At 38.8% G+C, this 20810-nt stretch overlaps 1 protein-coding gene and 1 pseudogene across 1 annotated transcript; both read right to left on the minus strand.

The window, feature by feature from the left end:
* Window positions 1-2181: 2181 nt before the first annotated feature.
* LOC110786568 (uncharacterized) lies at window positions 2182-5120 on the minus strand. Its single transcript, XM_021991127.2, has 2 exons — window positions 3199-5120; window positions 2182-3148 (listed from the first exon to the last, which is right to left on the minus strand). The coding sequence occupies exons 1-2, from the start codon at window positions 5118-5120 to the stop codon at window positions 2182-2184; spliced, it is 2889 nt and encodes a 962-aa protein (XP_021846819.2).
* A 15215-nt stretch (window positions 5121-20335) lies between these two features.
* LOC130464691 (uncharacterized) lies at window positions 20336-20436 on the minus strand (annotated as a pseudogene).
* Window positions 20437-20810: the final 374 nt, after the last annotated feature.

Here is a 20810-nt window from a genome sequence, read left to right on the forward strand (position 1 = left end):
AGACGATGATTTAAATGGCTTTACGATTTGCGAAAATGTCAAACGAATTAAATATGTGGTTTTCCGATTCAATAATGCGTTTTCCGATTTTAATAATGTGCTATACGATTTTTGAGCGTGCTAGACGATTTTATAATGTGGTCTACGTTTTTATTGATATGCTATACGGTATTTTGAATATGCAGCGACGATTTTGGCCATGGGCTATACGATGCAACAATGTGCAGCGACGAAACTTGCTGCCAGGCACAACATGCCATGGCAGCCACACATGAGCAGCAGGCAAAGCACATCAGCCATTGCACTCGACAAAGCAAGGCATGGCACCATCATGGCACTCACAGCAGGCCATCGTAGCACCGTCGTAGCATCCACTGCAGCACCATCGTAGACCCACGCAGCAACAACACCACAGTAGCTCGCAGCAGTAGCTCGCAGGCACTCGCAGCAACTCAGCCAGTGCGAACGCACCAGCAGGCTGTGCGGACGCACCAGCCATCTTTGCGAACGCAGCCTGCAGTCTGTGCGAGCCCACGAAATGCCATATTTGGATCAGGAACTCCTTGCTGTTTGGTGCGAACGCACGGCCTGGTTTCGTGCGAACACACGGTTACGCGGGGCTGCAATAAATACGAGAAATCGCAGAGGCTTAGTAAGGCTTTCATTTACGTAATTTTCATTTCTCTTAGGCTTAGCTTAGAATTCTCTCTCTAGAGTTAGTTTAGGGATTAGATTAGAGATTAGGATTAAGGATTCTTAGCCTCAAATTCTTGATTCTAAATTCAATTCAATCATCATTTTTAGATTTCTTCTTCTCTTTGCTTTGAGTTTTGTTCTTCAATTTTGTGCTTCAAGTTTGATGCAATTTCTTCATTTCAAGGTATAATTCTAATTCTTCTTTTGTTTTGTTCTTTAATTCTTTAATTGCTTTGTTAATTTCGTTTATGCTTTGATTTTATGCTTGAACTCTAGAATTAGTTTCTCATTTTGAATGTTCTTGATATTTTCCCCAATTTTTGTGGTTTGAATTTTCTGAATTTTATTGTTTCAATTAGCTTCATTGTTGCAATTAAATTCATGATTAGGATTGATATTAGTTTAATGTTGATGTTAATCATGCTAATTGAGTAGTTTAGTCTAGAGGTTAGGGATGAAGCTTTGGGATTGAATTTGGAGAAGTTTTGGGGAAATTCATGATTGATGTTGTGATTAAATGTGATTAGTGATAGGATTTCCATGACTAGTTGAGTAGTAGTCGCGAATGCTATTCGATTGGATTAGATTGGAATGTATGATTAGGTTTGGCAAGACATTGTGGGCCTAATTGTGCAAGTGAATGATAGTTCCTATTATATGCTAGTTAGTTTAATCTAGGATTAGGCGAGAGCTCTTCCGTGGATTAGACGCTTAGCGTTCCCTATCCGAGAGGTGGCGGGTTCGTCATTAGTTTTCATTCCCCTACTTGCTATGTCTTTGCATATTCATGATTGTTTGGACCTTGTGCTTCCTTTGATTCGATTTCCATAGCCGATTCCCGAAATCTCTAGAGTTTCTTTATTTGTTAGCATTTCTAGCTTTCATTAGATTAATTCAAAAACTCAAATTCCTTCCGAACTAGCTTGTGAACGCATAGATTGATAAGTCAAACATATCCATTCCTATGGGACGATCCCTATACTTGCCGCTTTAGTCAATATAGCCGGTAGTTTAGGTGTTTTATAAATATTGTTTGCATAGGTGGTTTTCTATCAACGATGGAAAACACGGTTATCACAACTACTGTACGACCCCTTGCTTTCTTTGTGTTTCTTGCCATCAACCTACAAACATACAAATTTCATTAAACAACATAACTAAATCATTATATTAAGATAAATATAACCATTTTATACTAAAATTAGGTATATTAAGTTAGTCAATTCAACCTCTACGACGATGCTTTTTAGGTCGATTTCCACCACTATTTTCATCCTCACGCCAAATCCCTTCTTCGTGGTCACTACGTACATATGCCGATATATCATCAATACTATCATTCACATTTTGTATCTCAATGGGAGGAGACCTTTCCTCGGACACAATATTGTCATCATGGTCATCAAAAACATATCGAGGTTTCGATGTTAGAACAACTGACCTTGTTTTATCAAGTGGGTCAGTCATATAAAACACTTGTTTAGCTTAACTAGACAAAATATAAGGATCTTCTTTGCTACCAAGTTTGTTAAGATTCATTGAAGTATGCCCTAAGCCATCAGATATAACGTTGTTGTTATTGTCAGCCCATTTACAACCAAATACAGGTATTGAAAACCCCAAATAATGCAACTCACAGATCTCATCAATTACTCCATAATATTGAATTTTACTATAGATAGGACGGTTGTCTTTAGCACTTGAAAAATGCATTGCTTCGGCTTCAAGAGATACCCCACTGTTTTGCATGGTACTTTTATCATCTTGGTCCCTTGTGTAGAATGTACAACCATTAATAACATATGCAGAATAATAAGAGACAGATAAATCTGGACCATAGCTTAAACTCTTAAGTCGATCAGAAACGGGTTGTAAAGAATTTTGGCGCTCTTTCATTACTTGATCTTTGAACCAAAAACGAAATGATTTACTATGCTCAATAGCTAATGCTTTTGGGTTAGACCTTCGATTTTGTGTCTTTAAGAAAGACATGTGCCGGTTTACATACGGTGCAACTTTATCTTCATTAAAAAGAACATATGTGTGGGCCATGTGCCACTTGTCAAGAGGCATGTCATGTTCTCTATGACCTATGGTTCCCATACCATCAAATCGGTCACTGTGTCGAGATGTAGGAAGCCCTATTGTCTTCACATGGTCTATATCTTCAAGACAATATTCCATAGCTAACTCATACAACATTCTCTCTGCAATACAAGCCTCGAGTCGAAAAGTATTCTTAACATATCCTTTATATGTTTTCATTTGCCTTTCAAAGGCCCATTGAGCTCTCATGTGCACGGGACCACAAAATCTGATCTCTCTTACTAAGTGAATAGGAAAATATATCATGATATCAAAAAAAGCTGGGGGAAAATACATCTCCAATTGGCACAAAATAACAGCAATTTCAATCTCCAAAGAATCCAAATCTTTAGGATTAATGACTTTACTGTGTATTGCCTTAAAGAAAAAACATAACCTAATAATGGCATATCGTACATTTTAGGCAAAATTGAACGAATAGCAACAGGTAAGAAATCTTCCATCAGAACATGGCAATCATGAGACTTCAGCCCCAGGAGTTTCAAATTCTCCATTGAAACAAGAGAAGAAATGTTTGAAGAATAACCCTCGGGCACTTTAACTCCAGCTAAGGAAGAACAAAGCTCGACTTTCTCCTTTTTGGACAATGTATAGGCAGCAGGGGGTAAATACTTCCGTTTTCCAGTCTCCTCAACAACATGTAGCTCCTTTCTAATATTCAATTCCTTTAAGTCAGCCCGAGCCTTAGGACCATCTTTTGTCTTCTTAGGAATATTCAATAATGTGCTAATCAGAATATCAAATACATTCTTCTCGATATGCATCACATCTAAAGAATGCCTAACAAATAGAAATCTCCAATAAGGAAGACGCCAAAAACCGGAACACTTCTTGTATCCCTGTGTAGAAAGGGCAACTTTATTTTTCTTCAACTTGCCAAATGTAATTTTAATGTCTTTTACTTTTTCAAACACTTCTTGGCTAGTAAAGAATTTTGGAGGACTTTCAAAATTTTGTTCCCCATTAAAAGCCTTTTTCAGTTTGCGGTACGGATGATCATGAGGAAGAAATGGACGATGATCAAAGTAGACATGCTTTCCCGATGCTTTTACCCATCTTCCCTTCCAACCATCTTCACATATAGGACACACACATTCTCCTTTCACGGTATAACCAGAAAGATTACCATATGCTGGATAATCTTGCATAGTGCAGAATAACATGGCTCTTAAATTGAACATTTCATTCCGACTGCCATCGAACACTTCAACCCCTTTTTCCCACAATAACTTTAGATCGTCAATAAGAGGTGCCAAGTACACATCAATGTCATTTCCTGGCTGTTTTGGCCCAGATATAAGCATTGACAGGATAATATACTTTCTTTTCATACACAAGGAAGGAGGTAAGTTGTAAGTCACCAACATGACCGGCCAAGTACTATAGGTGCTACTAAGGGAACTATATGGATTCATACCATCAGTAGACAATCCAAGGCGTAGATTTCTTTCTTCTTTACCAAAATCATCGAACTTTCCATCAATAAATTTCCATTGCGGAGAATCAGCTGGATGTCTTAGTAACCCATCATATTTTTTCCGACCAAATTTATGCCATGTCAACTTCTCTGCATCTCCTGCATCTGCATACATTCGTTTGAACCTTTGTATTATTGGAAAGTACCACAAAACCTTAGCCGGAACTCCTTCCTTTTTCTTGTACCTAGATACATTGCACTCAGGGCATTTCTTTAAAGCTTCAAATTCATCTCGATACAGTATGCAATCGTTAGGACAAGCATGAATTTTTTCGTAATTCAAGTCCGTTGTGCACAATATCTTTTTTGCCTTATAAGTACGGCTAGGCAAAACATTTTCGGGTGGAAGTATGTCTTTAAACACCTTAAGGAACGCCGTAAAACACTGATCCGTCACACTATGACCCACCTTCACATTGTAAAGCTTAACTATAGCCGATAGTTTTGTGTACTTACTCTCTTTGTATAAGGGCAGTTCGGAATCAGTAAACAATTCCTCTATCACCTGAGGATCATTATCAACTATTTCATGAAGTTGATCCATCATTTCCTCCAAGGTACCACCTTCATCAGTATTATCGCCTTGATGGGCAGAAGTTTCTTCCCTTTTTTCACCATGACGATACCAATGAGTATATGTTATATCAAATTCCCATTTACTCAAATGGTTGAGTATTTCGTCAACTTTGTGATGCATAAGATTGTGACACATATAACAAGGATAAGGCAACCTATCACGACCTTCACTATTATTATCCAAAGCAAATTTGAGAAATTCCATAACTCCAGCTTTGTATTTTGGGTCCCCCAATTTTGTTGTTGTTATCCAACTTCGATCCATTTCTACAAACTAGTAAGTTCCAAAAAAATAAAACAGATAATTGTAAATACCATATAAAATGCAATTAAGGGAATTAGGTCCTCATCGAACATGAACCCCCTTTTATAATAAGTTCAGACATACTCAAATGTTAAAAAAAAAGTTCAAATTGTTTAAGGTATGAATCAAGGTACGATAATTTAAGGTATGAATCAAGCCATAATTATACCAAATCTTTCAGAATTTGTTTAAATGCGTATAAGGCAGATTAAACATTCATTAGGAAGGAGATTAAACATTTATTAGGCAGGTTAAACACTTGAGCAACATAATTTAGGAAGGAGATTAAACACTCATTAGGAAGGAGATTAAAATAAGAAAAAATAACTTAATGCCAGAACTCCAGCACTATCTGTCTGTCACCAACCCACAAATATCAGAAAATGCTAAGAGAATTTGTTTCTTTCAATTTTTTCTTTCGACGTAATATCAATTTTTTATTTCTTTCAACGTAAAATTAATTTGTTTCTTTCAATTTTTTCTTTCAACGTAATAACATTTTTTTTCTTATTTCTTTCAACGTAATATCAAATTTTTCTTCCCCCTCTTTGTTTCTCTAGCTAGGAATTTCAACTTAATTCATCTTAAATTCTATTTACCAAAAAAATCAGTTTAATTAGACTAATTTCATCAGATTTTTCGCCAATAATTCTAATGTATATATTAACTGTAATTATACTTAATTACTACTCTCTTCTTTTTTATTCATCAAGTGGTAATTATTAGACCTAAAATTCATTGAAATTCTATTCTAATACGAATTACAACAAGAATTTCATAGTTAGGCATTACAATCTGATAATTAATAATATTGAAAGGAAAAATTGTAGAACAAGATGCTAACCTCGAAATTCAAAGGGGGAGAATGTTGCTTGCGGTTGGCGCACGATCTCGACGGCAGTGGTGGTGGCGCAGTTTGGGGTCGGCGCAGCTTGGGGTCGGCGGTGGTGGTGAATTAACGGTGATTGCAGTTTGTGAGTGATAAGACTAATTAATTAGGTTTTGCAGAGTTTTGGGCGAGACAGAGTTCTCAATTTTGAGTTTTTTAGATATGCCGCAAAACTTCCCAAATTTTGGTTAATTACTTTTTCTTTTTCTTTTTTTTTAATTGGTATATATTACACACTAGCACGTGACTGCTCTATATGTTGTTACTTTATTTTTTTATTTTTTCTTATATTTTTTTTAATTGGTATATACTACACGGTAGCACGTGACTGCTCTATATGTTATTAGGTTTTTTTTTTTATTTTTAGGATAAAAATATATATAACAGTTAAGTCTCCTAGGCGCTCTATATTCTTTTTCACATGAAACTGTCAACACAAATAATCGCTCTATATAATCCTGTGAAACGCTTATCACACTTGACCTCTTTATATTCAACGTTTCTTATTCCTATTTTTGTACTAGTGTGTTGCTTGTTGGGCTTTTGTGGCATTGTGGTCAGTTGTAACTGATAGGCTAACTTGACATTGCAGATTCTGCAGGACAGATGCAGGGAAAATGCAAATGAAATGAGCTACGGGTTATGCCAGGAGCTAACTGGATCAGACCAGAATCTTCCTTATACTAGCAACATGTCGTCCAGCCTTCAATGGCCTCAGCTAAAAAGGCAATAACTGAAAAACTATATTAACGTTGCTCCTGCAGTAAACATAAACCCAGCAACACCTAATTGAATTCCTGTTTGCCAGTACTGAGACTTAACTGTATCTGAAACTAAACCATCAAAACGTATATACTTTGAAGTATTGTTCTGGTACTCCACAAACACGTAGGTATGTGTCATGCAACACAGGAGGTTGAAAATTACCAGAAGCATTCAAAGTACAGCGCTAAAAATGAGTTATGAATCTTATACCAAAACCTTCTTACTGAGACCCCAAACCAAATTACTAGCACGACTACATTAATATGAAGAATACTAAAGCTAGTTCATCAGCACTTGAGAAGTATCACAATCTCATGGCAAGGTTCTACATTAAACCCAAAAAAAAAAGCATGCAAGGAAATTCGAAAACATTACTACAAGTTTCTGAAACTTAGCAAAAATAAGCAACAAGTATGCAGCATGTTACTTAGCTGATATTTTCCACCTAAGTTAGCAACTGAAGCCTAACTTGTCACACAACTCCTTTAATGCAGCACCGTCATATCAAAGTTAAGCATTTCAATCCTAATGACTCATTCAATGCTTTCCACAAATCAAGGATTTTCATTCCGTCATTTCAAACAAAGTAAAGTGCATCTCACAAATATAAAACTAAAAGTTACCTTAAATTCATCACTTTCACGTTGTCTTTTAAACTCTTTCCAATCATCCTCGTCAATGCCCACATACAGATCCCATGGTGGGTCATCCACTACATTTTTTTTCTTTTTTTTGACAACGGGTCCTCCACTGCATCTTTCTCTTTCTCTTCACTTGTGAAGTATATATTCTCGTGTCAATATTGTTTTGAATTCTTTCCACCTTTTGTTGCAATCCTTAAGTACTGCTTCTTTCTTATCATCATTACACATGAACATTTTCTGTTTGTTTTAACTGATTTGTTAAGGAATTCATTTTAACATAAAAAAATGCATTTGTTAGAATTAATTTACATCTACATTTAAATTATTTACCTTAACAGCAGTCCACAATTTTTCCTTAGTATCTTCTGCAACCTGATTCCAATCTGCAATGGTGATCTTTACCTTAGCACGTGCCATATACCCGGTGTAGGTTGTGTATCTATTCTTGAACTCTCCGATCGCACAATTATGCTCATTCCATTGTAGAGGAAATGGTCCATCATATTTTTCAACGATGTACTTGGCTGTTGAAGGCCCTCTGGTGGTCTTTTGACTTGAATTTTTTAGATTCTCATTGTTAGCAGGAGAGCCATTGTCATTTTCAGAAGCCATACCAACAAACCTGGCCATTATAGAGATTGTTAGAGAAGAAATATTAGCACATAGATATCAGTAGTATCTTTCACAAGAACGAGGTCACAAAATTCAGATCCTAAACCAAACATCTATTGAATCTGAAACAACAAACCAGACCATCAACTGTAACAAGCTCTAAATTGTAAATTGTAACAAGCTTTAAGTTTTTATTCCTAAATATTACAACTACCTTTCTCTCTTATTTCATGTTCTTGCGTGAACCTAAAACAACAAACCAGAACATCAACTGCACCAAATAAAGTTAGAAGTACAAGACAAGGAGACAACAGCAACAACATTGGCAGGAGGGAACGGCCTGACTTAGTGGAAACGGCCTTATGGCTCACTAATGCATTTTGTCTCTATCAATTAGTTTTAATTGCTTTTGTCTCATATTAGAATTTTGTCTATAAAAGAGAAAGGGAGAGAAGAAGGAAAACATCTTGGAAGTAATTGGTGGGAGAGTGAGACTTCTTGAAAGTCTCTAAATTGTAACAAGCTTTAAGTTTTTATTCCTAAATATTACAACTACCTCTCTCTTATTTCTTGTTCTTGCGTGAATCTGAAACAACAAACCAGAACATCAACTGCACCAAACAAAAACAGCAGTGCAGCCTTACAACCTATCAAATCCCCTAGACACAACAAAAGACACCACTGCACCAGAACATCAACAGAAACAACAGTGCAGCCTCACAACCTATCAAATCCCCTACGAAACAATAAACCAGGAAATTTCTGGTAACTTAGAGCAGGGAATTAAAATGGTAAAAACAGGCTGTTTCACATATGCAGATATGAAAAAAGTAACATTCAAATTAAGTTAAAACAGAAATTTTAAACTAAGCTTCAATATTCAATCACACCAATCAAACAAATATTAGCTGGTAACTGATAAGTATCGCAAAAACAACTAGCATAGAACAGAAAAATAAGCAACTACTTATTATAAAAAAAATCGGCACCAAAATAACCAAACCAAAATTACAGCAGCCTTAGCCTTATCCCCTTCACTGACTTTCAGTTTTTTCAGTTATTTGTATTCGAATTCGGGACAACCCATACACCTTCATTGTGATCACCTCGCAAATGATGATCTGTTGAATCGTCTACTTGCACGGGTGTGTTTTGAAACAGAGAAAAAACAGGGATTTCATCAACTTGGTCATACTCATCTTCATTTGGTACAAGATCAGCTACTGCAACACCATGCTTTTTTTCTTGAATAACTACTGACTTTGAAGTGTTAGCCGGATCTATCATATAAAATACTTGCTTTGCTTGAGAGGCCATGATGAATGGCTCATCACAATGACCCAGTTTATTGAAATTCACGACCGTGTATCCCATGTCATCTATGTTCACACCTTTGCCTATATCCACCCAGTTGCACTTAAATACAGGCACCCTAAACTAAACGAAATCAAGTTCAAAGATATCCTCAATCATGCCATAATAGTTCATCTTTGCATGTTGTGGATTATTATCCTTGGTACTAGAAAAATGTAAAGCTGATGCCACTAAAGAAACACCACTATTCTGCGTAGTACTACTAGCATCCCTCCTCTTAGTGTTAAAACAATATCCATTTATATCATAACCTTCATAGGATACAACATTTGCATCTGGACCAAACGCTAACCATCTAATGTCTTGACTTACATCATTTGGTGTTTGTTTTAAATCACAATCCACTTTCTCTTGGAACCATCTGATGAAAGATCGATTGTGTTCGTCTCTCAAAAAATTTTCACCTTTGCCATGATATTCCTGCCTAATCAGATTCATATGGTCTGCCAAATATGGTTGCACCTCCTCAATTTGTTGTAAGATGTAGAGGTAAGCTTGATCAACTATTTCACGACTTAAGTTTAGCACTTTACGACCAACTGTACCAATACCTTGTACTCTCTCCTCATTGTGACGAGGCTTTGGAAGTCCTAGTGTTTCTAACTCTTCCAAATGCTCGATGCAATATCTAAGGACCTCATCAGTTAGATATCCCTCAACTATGTTGCCTTCTGGACGAGATTGATTCCTCACATAACCTTTCAAATCACCCATATTGCGCTCAAACGGATACATGTACCTTAAATACACCAGCCCACAAAGTTTGACCTCTCTCACCAAATGAACAACCAGATGCACCATGATGTCGAAAAAGGAGGGCGGAAAATACATCTCAAGTTGACACAATGTGACAATGAGTTGTGATTGCAAAGAGTCTAATTTACCAGGATCAAGTACCCGCGAACATATAGCTTTGAAAAACAAACAGAGTCTGATTATAGCTTGTCGTACTTGTTTGGGTAAAATCGACCTAATTGCAATCGGCAATATCTCTTGCATTAAAGTATGACAATCATGAGACTTCAATCCAACTTATTTCAAATCATTCAATGACACAAGGTTTCGAATGTTCGACGAATATCCAGATGGAACTTTCACATTATGTAAGGACTCGCATAATACTTTTTTCTCCTTCTTAGATAAAGTATAACAAGCTGGAGGTAGGTAATATCGCTTTCCCTTTTTTTGTAGGTTTCAATTCAAGCCGTATTCCCATCTTGACCATGTCATTTCTAGCCTTCTCTCCATCTTTAGTCTTCCCTGGCATGTTCAGAAGCGTTCCGATCAAACTGTCAAATACATTTTTCTCAACATGCATCACATCAATACAATGCCTTACACTAAGATGTTCCCAATATGGCAAGATCCAAAACGCAGACCTCTTTTTATAACATAACTTGTCACTAAGAGACTTGTAGGCTTTTCCGAAAACACAATTGATGTCCTTTACACGTTCATAAACTTGTTTCCTAGTAAGAGGCTTAGGAGGAGATCTATGTTCTGGATCACCATTAAAAGCCTTGCGAAGCCGACGATAAGGGTGATTGCGAGGTAGAAATACTCGTTGAAATGGGTATAGAACCTTCTTGCTACTCTTCAATTGAACAGCTTTGGTATCATCTTCACAAATAGGACAAGCTTTGTATCCCTTGACAACATGGCCAGGTAAATTCCCATACGCAGGAAAGTCATTAATTGTGCAGAAGATCATAGCACGCAAAGTAAATGTTTCCTTACGATATTCATCATACACACGCTCACCTTCATCCCACAACTTCTTCAAATCCTCAATCACTGGTTCCAAGTACACATCTATGTCATTTCCAGGTTGTTTAGGCCCAGATATCAAAATTGACAACATAATGTATTTGCGCTTCATGCACAACCAAGGTGGTAAATTGTAATTCACCAACAGAACTGGCCAAGTGCTATGCTTGTAGGGGAATACAGTTAAACATAATAACATGTGCGGAACAATCCCCAAAGCCAGGAAACATGTATAAAGCACAGATTAAGCAAACTTACATTCGAAGCGTGTTTTCCACAATAATCTGTCAACGAACACGAACAAAGAACTCCACTTGTCATTCCTCTACTTGGTTCACCGAAACGATCAGATCCATCTTGATAATCGTAGCTTAGAAAATTGATCAAGAGATTTGCTTTTGGGATGAACACACTATGGAGGCACAGAGAGAATTAGGGTTCTCTATTTTCTCCTAGGGTTGTGTGTAATCTGAATTGTGATTGTCCTAAGTTGGAAATTAGGTTGTAAGGTTATTTACATAACCTTACTAACCGACCAAGCCAAGAGGCAAGGCCGGCTAGCAAGCCCACAAGCCAAAACACACGGACACGCACAGCCAGTGGGCCGTGGGCCGCGCTGCTGTTGTCTCGTGGTCTCGGCCCGCATGCACGCGCACAGCGCCGCGCCACAAGGGCCTTACTCATGCTGCGTTGCTTTGCTTGCTCGCCTACGCGCGCGTCCATGGGCCTCGAGTGCTTCGTGCACTCGGCTCGTGGGCCCCTCCTTGTATTCGCGATTAAATATATTTCCGATATATTTATTTATCGTTTCGTATACGACGAATCACCATCGTACAATACGATTTATTCGTTTCGCCTAGCTTACGAATATTCGCGATACGATATACGATTCCGAAGAAAGGTCGTATCGTATAATACGTTTCCAACTTAAATCCCGAAAAGTTATTAAATGAATTTCCGATTCATTTAATCCGGTGATCTGTTACCTGTCATTGGTGTGACCTTGTAGGTTCAGTCAAGAGTAAGTTGTGAGTTCAATATCCATTAGAACTCACTGATCGGAAGCATTGCTCCAGCTAGATGTTCCGATCACTTGATCTCACTGAATTAATTGTTCGCAATTAATATGAACCTTGGTATTAGACTTAATGCACCTTGGGTGAAGGACATATTTCCTTCAATCTCCCACTTGTCATTCAGACAAGTGTGCATCCACATTCCTTTGTCACTTAGTGTTACTTACTGAACATAAGGTAAGATCCAAGCCATCCTTATTAGGTCCAGAAGTGTTTCTCGGATTACAGAGTTCAACTGTCAAACTTTTGCAGAAGGTTAAGCCTAACCATTCTGAGCACGGCCATGCATTTTACAGTATCTAACTCTCCGAGAGGCCTTGTTACACAACAACACCATATCCTATCAAAGATAGGAGGAAAATCCATTCTTGCAATCTATGAACATTCACTTTGATTCATAGTACGCCTAATAACTGCTTTTATAGCCTCCTTTTACGGTGCGACGTTTAGCTAGTATCAAAGCGAACTGATTCTCAAACGAGCAGACATAATCGCTCATGTTCTGAGGAACGATTTCTAATCACCATTAATGGGAACTACCTATGACATGACTTTAATCTCTTAAAGCGTTCTCATGGTCAATCCGATACAAGATCCAATAAGTATCTATGCAAAAGATTCTGACATCCAGTCACTCTAGTTCAAGAAACAGAACTAAGTAATCTACTTGCAATCTAATCTTGATTAGTCATTGGTCGTCCACCTTTCAATGTCCTGGATTAGGGATCCTTTGTGACTTCAATATTCAAGTTCACTTATGGGTGTTTCTTTGTCAAAGAATCCATCTTGACATCCCATTTGAATGATTTGAATCATATGGACTTATCATTTAATTCTAAACCACAATTAAATGAATATGAAATAAATAAATTTCATAAATATGAAATGGTTAAACCAATTGTTTTAAACATAGATCTAACAGATGTTCTAAAACAATACTTAGAAAATCAAAGCCATTCTCCAATATGCTTGATTCCCATGGTTGCTACATGTGCGTTGTGTTTCACTTGTGGCAACTGTTTAGTCAATGTATCCGCGACTTTGTCGTTAGTTCCAACCTTGCAAATCTCGATTTCCTTTCTTTCAACGATCTCTCGAAGTATATGAAATCGCCGCAGTACGTGCTTGGACTTCTGGTGGCTCCTAGGCTGCTTTGCCTGGGCAATGGCTCCGCTATTGTCGCAATACAAAGCCACTGGTCCTTTAATGGAGGGGACAACCCAAGTTCTTCGATGAACTTCCGAATCCAAACAGCTTCCTTTGCTGCTTCTGAGGCAGCAATGTACTCGGCTTTAGTTGTAGAATCCGCAATAGTGCTTTTCTTAGCACTTTTCCAGCTTACTCTCCGCTGTTGAGGCAGAACACAAACCCAGACTGTGATCTGAAATCATCTCTGTCGGTTTGAAAGCTTGCGTTCGTATAGCCCTTAACAATCAACTCATCTGTACCACCATAAACCAGAAACTGATCCTTAGTCCTTTTCAGGTACTTTAGGATGTTCTTGGCAGCAGTCCAATGCGCCTCACCTGGTTCTGACTGGTACCTGCTCGTTGCACTGAGTGCGAACGAAACATCCGGCCTTGTACAAATCATAGCATACATGATGGATCCAATAGCCGAAGCGTATGGAATTCCACTCATCTTTCTACGCTCATCAGATGTTTTGGGATACTGATTCTTGCTTAGATATACGCCATGTGACATGGGTAGATGGCCTCTCTTGGCTTCCATCATATTGAACCTAGCTAGCACTTTGTCAATGTAAGTGCTTTGGCTTAGTCCAATCATCCTCTTAGATCTATCCCTATAGATCTTGATGCCCAATATGTATTGTGCCTCTCCTAAGTCCTTCATTGAGAAACACTTCCCGAGCCAAGTCTTTACAGACTCCAACATAGGAATGTCGTTTCCAATAAGCAGTATGTCGTCAACATACAAGACTAGGAATGCAATTTTACTCCCACTGACCTTCTTGTATACACAAGATTCGTCCTGATTCTTGATGAAGCCAAACTTATTGACTGCTTCATCAAATCGTTTATTCCAACTCCTTGATGCCTGCTTTAGTCCGTAGATGGACTTCTTAAGCTTGCATACCTTTCCTTGGTTCTTTTGATCGACAAAACCCTCCGGCTGTGTCATGAACACAGTCTCTTCAAGAACACCGTTCAAGAAGGCAGTTTTGACATCCATTTGCCATATTTCATAGTCATGAAAAGCGGCAATCGCAAGGATTATCCGAATAGACTTAAGCATCGCGACTGGAGAAAAGGTTTCATCGTAGTCAACGTCGTGAACTTGCCTGTAACCTTTTGCTACCAATCTAGCCTTGTATATGTATACAATTCCATCTTTGTCTTTCTTCAACTTGAAGACCCATTTGCATCCGATAGGTGTGAACCCATCCGGCAAATCAACCAAATCCCAGACTTTATTTTCAGACATGGAGTCTATTTAAGATTGCATGGCCTCTAACCATTTAATGGAGCTTGGGCTCGTTATAGCTTGCTTGTAAGTCAAAGGTTCATCACTATCCAATATGAGAACGTCTAAGTTTTCAGTCAAGAGGACGCCTGTCCATCTGTCCGGCTGAAAAATAGTTCTATTTGACCTACGAGGGGCAACAACGTTTTGAGGAACTACTCCCACTGGCTCTTCTAAAGACCTTGGAGGTTCATCAACTTGAACTGCTTCTAAAGAGTTATGAGTTTGTTGTTCCTCTCGAATCTCTTCGAGGTCTATTATTCTCCTACTTGTCAATTTGGAAATATGATTTCTTTCCAAAAAGACACCGTCACGAGCAACGAATACTTTGTTGTCTGACTTGTTGTAGAAATAATACCCCATAGTTTCTTTTGGATACCCAACGAAGAAACATTTGTCAGATTTAGGTTGTAGCTTGTCCGAAATTAATCGCTTGACATATGCTTCGCAACCCCAAATCTTCAGAAAAGACAACTTTGGAAGTTTCCCAGTCCATAATTCGTATGGAGTCTTTTCAACAGCTTTTGACGGAGCACGATTCAGTGCGAGTGATGCAGTTTGCAACGCATGTCCCCAGAACTGTAAAGGAAGTTCGGCCTGACCCATCATTGACCTGACCATATCGAGTAAGGTCCTATTTCTCCGTTCCGACACTCCATTCCATTGAGGTGTCCCCGGAGTAGTCAATTCAGAAAGAATACCGCATTCTTTTAGATGGTCATCAAACTTGTGGCTAAGATATTCACCTCCTCGATCCGATCTTAGAGCTTTGATTTTCTTGCCATGTTGATTCTATACTTCATTTTGAAATTCTCGGAATTTCTTAAACGATTCAGACTTGTGCTTCATTAAGTAAATATAGCCATATCTACTGAAGTCGTCCGTAAACGTTATGAAATAGCTGAACTCACCTCTAGCTTTCGTACTCATAGGCCCACATACGTCCGTATGTATTAGCCCTAGTAATTCGCTTGCTCTTTCTCCCACCTTTGAGAAAGGTTGCTTTGTCATCTTGCCAAGTAAACAAGATTCGCATTGATCAATCTTCTCTAAGTCGAATGATTCTAGAATTCCTTTCCGTTGAAGTAATTCCATGCGCTTTATGTTTATATGGCCTAATCGACAATGCCACAGAAATGTGAGATCCGAATCACCAGTTTTAGCCTTTTTGGTATTTATGTTATAAATTTGTTTGCTCGTATCTAGCACATAAAGACCGTTTTCTTGTTGTGTTGAACCATAAAACATTCCATTCAAAGAAAACTATTGTCTTTAAATTGAAAACTAGCTAAAACCTTTAGAATCCAAACTTGAAACGGAAATGATGTTTCTGGTTATACTAGGAACATAGTAACAGTTTTCTAGTTCCAAAACAAACCCACTAGCCAAAGAAATAAAATAAGATCCTACGGCTAATGCAGCAATCCGTGCTCCATTTCCCACGCGTAGATCCATCTCGCCTTTATCAAGCCTTCTACTTCTCCTTAGTCCCTGTGAATTGGAACATAAGTGTGAGCCACAACCAGTATCTAATACCCAAGAAGTAGAATTAGCAAGATTACAATGTATAACATACATACCTGAAGGAGAAGCAACGTTTCCGTCCTTCTTCTCTTCCTTTAGTTTGGGGCAATCTCGCTTGTAATGACCAGTTTCATTACAATTGAAGCATTGCGATGTAGAAGGAGAAGCATTCCTCTTCATCTTGCTCTTGGAAGGCGCCAGATGCCCTCCGGGAGTGGACGAAGATGCAGCCTTTCTTTTCTTCCCCTTGCCTACTTTCTTGAATTTAGTGCACCTCACATTCAAAGGGTCTTGATTGAACTTGAGGATTTTCTCGTATTTCATGAGTAATTCCACAAGTTCACAGAATGTGCTCTCTTTCTTATGAAAGAGATAGTGCATCTTAAAACCCTCATAATCCTTATGAAGAGAATTCAACACTAGTGCAATAGTTACCGACTCTTTGATGGAACCACCAAGTCTCTCAATTGTGAAAAATAATCCAGACATCATATCCACATGAGACCGAATTGATGTGTTTTTGTCCATCTTGACAGAATAGATGCGCCTTTGTGCCTCCGGAAGTTCGACTTCTAGGCACGACTTGCGTGGGGTTACGAGCTTGAGATTGCTCATCGAATTAGCCAATTCGTCAACCCCATTGCCACCAGTTTGGCACAAGGGTCGAAAACCCACACACTTATCCTCGAGGCTACTTAGGAGAGCTTGAGGTTCAAAAGTAATGAACCTCCCTCTCCAACTCTCAGGGATAGACTTAAGGATGGACTCCGTGACAAGGTACTTGTGAAGTGCCCAACTTTTGTACCTTTCAGGAGTCATGCCTCGCGCATCATAGCTAGGGAAAGGTTGTTCAATGACGTAGTGTATGCCATTAACTTTCAAAACTTCGACAAGTTTCTCTTTCCATTCAAGAAAATTAGTCAAGTCTAACTCGACATCCAGAATTTCAGATGATATGATTGTTGTTATGTTGGCGACCATTTTGATTACTACAATCGAAAAGAATTTGCAATAAATAACCATTAATACAATTCAATAACTTTGAAATAAAAGCAAAACATGCAATCATTAAAGCTATTAAAACATTTCATTCATGCAAAAGTAAAAACATGGTCCAAAATGAATGAAACGATTCCAAGACTCCAAAAGTTCTAAATCCTTAAGCAGCTTTAGCATGTCTTAAGTAGTTTAAGATTTTAGGTAAGCAAAACCTATTGCTAGTAATCTCCAAATTACTCTTGGTTAGTAAATTAATGCAATAATTTAACCCATTGCCACAACTTAATCCCATTGTTGTTTGAATTGTAACCACAATCAACGTGCTCCTTTAGGACGCCTTACCACCTAAGTCAACTAAAATAGCACCTCGCTTTAGCGTAAACCTACTATCTTAGATCCCTAGAATTTTGTAAGTGTTGATTTGGAAGGCAATTTTTAAAACTCAATATTACTTGGACCTAGTTGTTTCTATGTTGGTTCGATTATTAAGTGAACTTAAAACTAATCGATTCATAGGAAACAACCTGTTCATGCAAAGCATACATACATTCATACATTCACGCATAATATATATATTAAATTGCATAAATAATTGGTGATCTAGTATGGCCCAAAACTTCTTGTCTTGAAGCATCCAATCTTCATCACCTCCTTGTTAGCTTGGCATCGTCTTGAATCTTCGTTCAAATGCTAACTTAAAGTTCTAAACTTAGAAATACTTGAAAATAATAAAATTACATCAAAAATTCCATGGTACGCAGACCATATTTAAAACTTTACATTCAAAGATAGAACGGTGCGCAGACCGTATTTAACTGTCCTAAATTGGCCATACTAGTCACTTGGAGTACCTGCATTGCATAAAATATATATTCTACGCATTCACCCATTCGTATGCTAAAACGAATGGCCCATGTTAATATGCAAGTATTTACGTGAATTAATTAAAATTCACGTTCACATAAATGCGTCCTACAAGATTAATCAATTTCCAAATTATTAATCCTTAGACTTTATTCTAATTAAAATGAATTTAATTAAAATAATGCGACCTACGAAATTATTAAAATAATTATTTCATTTTAATTTCATTTAGTGGCTCCCACTTAAACCAATAATTATTCCGGATAATTAATTATGAAATATTAAATTAAAACTCGCGGCCCGGCCCAAGCAAATAAAATATTAAATTAAATATCCCGTTAGCCCAAATTAATGCAAATATACGAAGCCCAACGAATTAAACGATTTTAAAAAAAGTCTACTTGTTAAATCGGGCTAGGCTTGCGCCCAGCCCCGCCTTGCGTGAAGCCCAAGAGCACACGAGCATTGCCCGCGCACCCCCAGCCCCATCGTGCGTGAGGCCCAAGAGCACACGAGCAATGCCCGCGCGCCCCAGGCCCATCGCACCGCATGCGCACCGCGTACTCGCAGCCATGCTGCCCCTGCATTGCGTGTGTTGTACATCGAGTGTGCTGGACGTCGCAAGGCTTGCCCTTTCTTCGTCGCAGCCCCATAAGCTTCCTCGCCTGCCCCTTCCTTGCCTAGCGCGCTGATGAGCGGCATTTATGTCGCTCTAGGCTTAGGATTTTATAGAATTTTATTAAGCTTTTCGATAGTTTTGCGTAGTTTTGTTGCATTTTTATCCCCTTATTCCATCTTTGTACTTTTCAGGTAAAAATGTTGAAAATGATGGAAAATAGCTGAGAATTGCTCCAATAGTGTCCGTGCGATCGCACGGAATTTATGTGCGTTCGCACGGGTCAGCAAAGTTGCCTCCAAAGTCAAGCAGGTTCGTGTGCTCGTGCCCCAAACGTGTGTGTTCGCACAAATTTGGAAAATCGATGCAGGAACTATATGGGAATTTGTGCGATCGCATCACAGAGGAGCTCGTTCGCACAAATCTGGAAAATCGATGCAGGAACTATGAGTGATTTTGTGCAATCGCACCGCAGAGGAGCCCGCTCGCACGGAATTTCGGTGGGCTCGCACTGAATTCCTGTGCGAGCACACGAGGATTTTCTGAGATTTAGCCAAGTTACAGCCGTGCGATCGCACGGTTGTTGGGCACGTTCGCACGGCACGAAGGAGAAGAATCGTCGCAGGGCCCGTTCGCAATGATGCACAGCACGATCCCTTTCTTGATTCAATTTTACATAGTTCTTTATTTGTTTTTAGACTCTTAAAAAGTGACAATTCAAAACAAATCTTTGATCGAACTAGATTGACTTCCAACTCAATAATTCACCGTTTCTTTGGGACGATCCCTTTGCTTACCGCTTGCCGGTAGTTGAAGTGGTTTTATAAATATTGTTTGTATAGGTGGTTTTCTATCAACGACGGAAAACACGCCTATCAAAATGGCGTCGTTGCCTGGGAACGGTCGTTGTTATTGAGTTTAGTTGAGACTAGTTCATTAATTGAAAATAAAAAAAAAAATTCATTCTTGCTTTAGTTTTTCCTTTGCATTGCTCACGGTTTTCTTGAGTGTTTATGCTTGATAGGGGACGTGCTCGTCAAAGGATCCTCCATCCTCTTGACCTTGAATTGGAAAGGACTTTAAGGAGACTTAGGCGTGCTCGTTCTAGCTCGTCAAATCATAATCGGTTTGAGGCTTTGAGTGTTGACACGGAACAAGAAGTGAGTGAGAAAGCTAGTGAGTACATGGCTCTTCCGGTTAAGAACTTAGGAATACCGGGAGCGTTTGACGCTACGTGTGGGATTCAAGCACCAACAACATGTGCTAATAATTTTGAGATCAAGCCCGCCTTGATCAATTTGGTGCAAAGTCATCCCTTTTGTGGGAAAAGCAATGAGTCGCCTCACGAGCATCTCAAGCAGTTTGAGCACAATTGTGACACAATAAAACACAACGGTGTGACCTCGGATTATGTGAGGTTGACTTTGTTCCGCTTCTCTTTGCTTGGGCGTGCTAGTGATTGGCTTGACAAGGAGGTCAAGCCCAACTCACTTCGCACATGGAACGAAGTAACTAGTTCCTTCTTGAACAAGTTCTATTCTCATGGGAAAACGGCGGAGTTTCGCCACAAGATTCAATCATTTGAGCAAGGGCGTGATGAATCGCTTTTCGAGGCTTGGTACCGATTTAAGGAGTACCAAAGGGAATGCCCTCATCATGGGATTCCCAAGTGGTTGTTGCTACAAACCTTTTACTTAGGATTGAGTCCAAGCTCGAAAACAAGTCTAGATGCGGGCGCGGGAGGCCCCATCATGAATAAAACGGAAGATCAAATTGAGGAGATAATTGAAGATGTAGTTCAAAACTACCAATCTTGGCATGTAGGTGCAATAAGTTATGATGGGAAAAGTAGGAATGAGGATGGTAAGGGTTCGGTGTACGCCATAGAGCAAGCACGGATGATAGAGAAGCTTAGCTCGCGATTAGAGAAGCTTGAAAATACACCATTTGCGGGAAGTGCCGCAAGAAAGCCTCCATCGCCGTCCACAATTCCATCTCCTTCGGCAACTCTTCTCAATAAGGGGAAGGGCCTCCGGG

The sequence above is a fragment of the Spinacia oleracea genome, chromosome 6, assembly GCF_020520425.1.
Source record: "Spinacia oleracea cultivar Varoflay chromosome 6, BTI_SOV_V1, whole genome shotgun sequence".
Classification (NCBI taxonomy): Eukaryota; Viridiplantae; Streptophyta; class Magnoliopsida; order Caryophyllales; family Amaranthaceae; genus Spinacia; species Spinacia oleracea.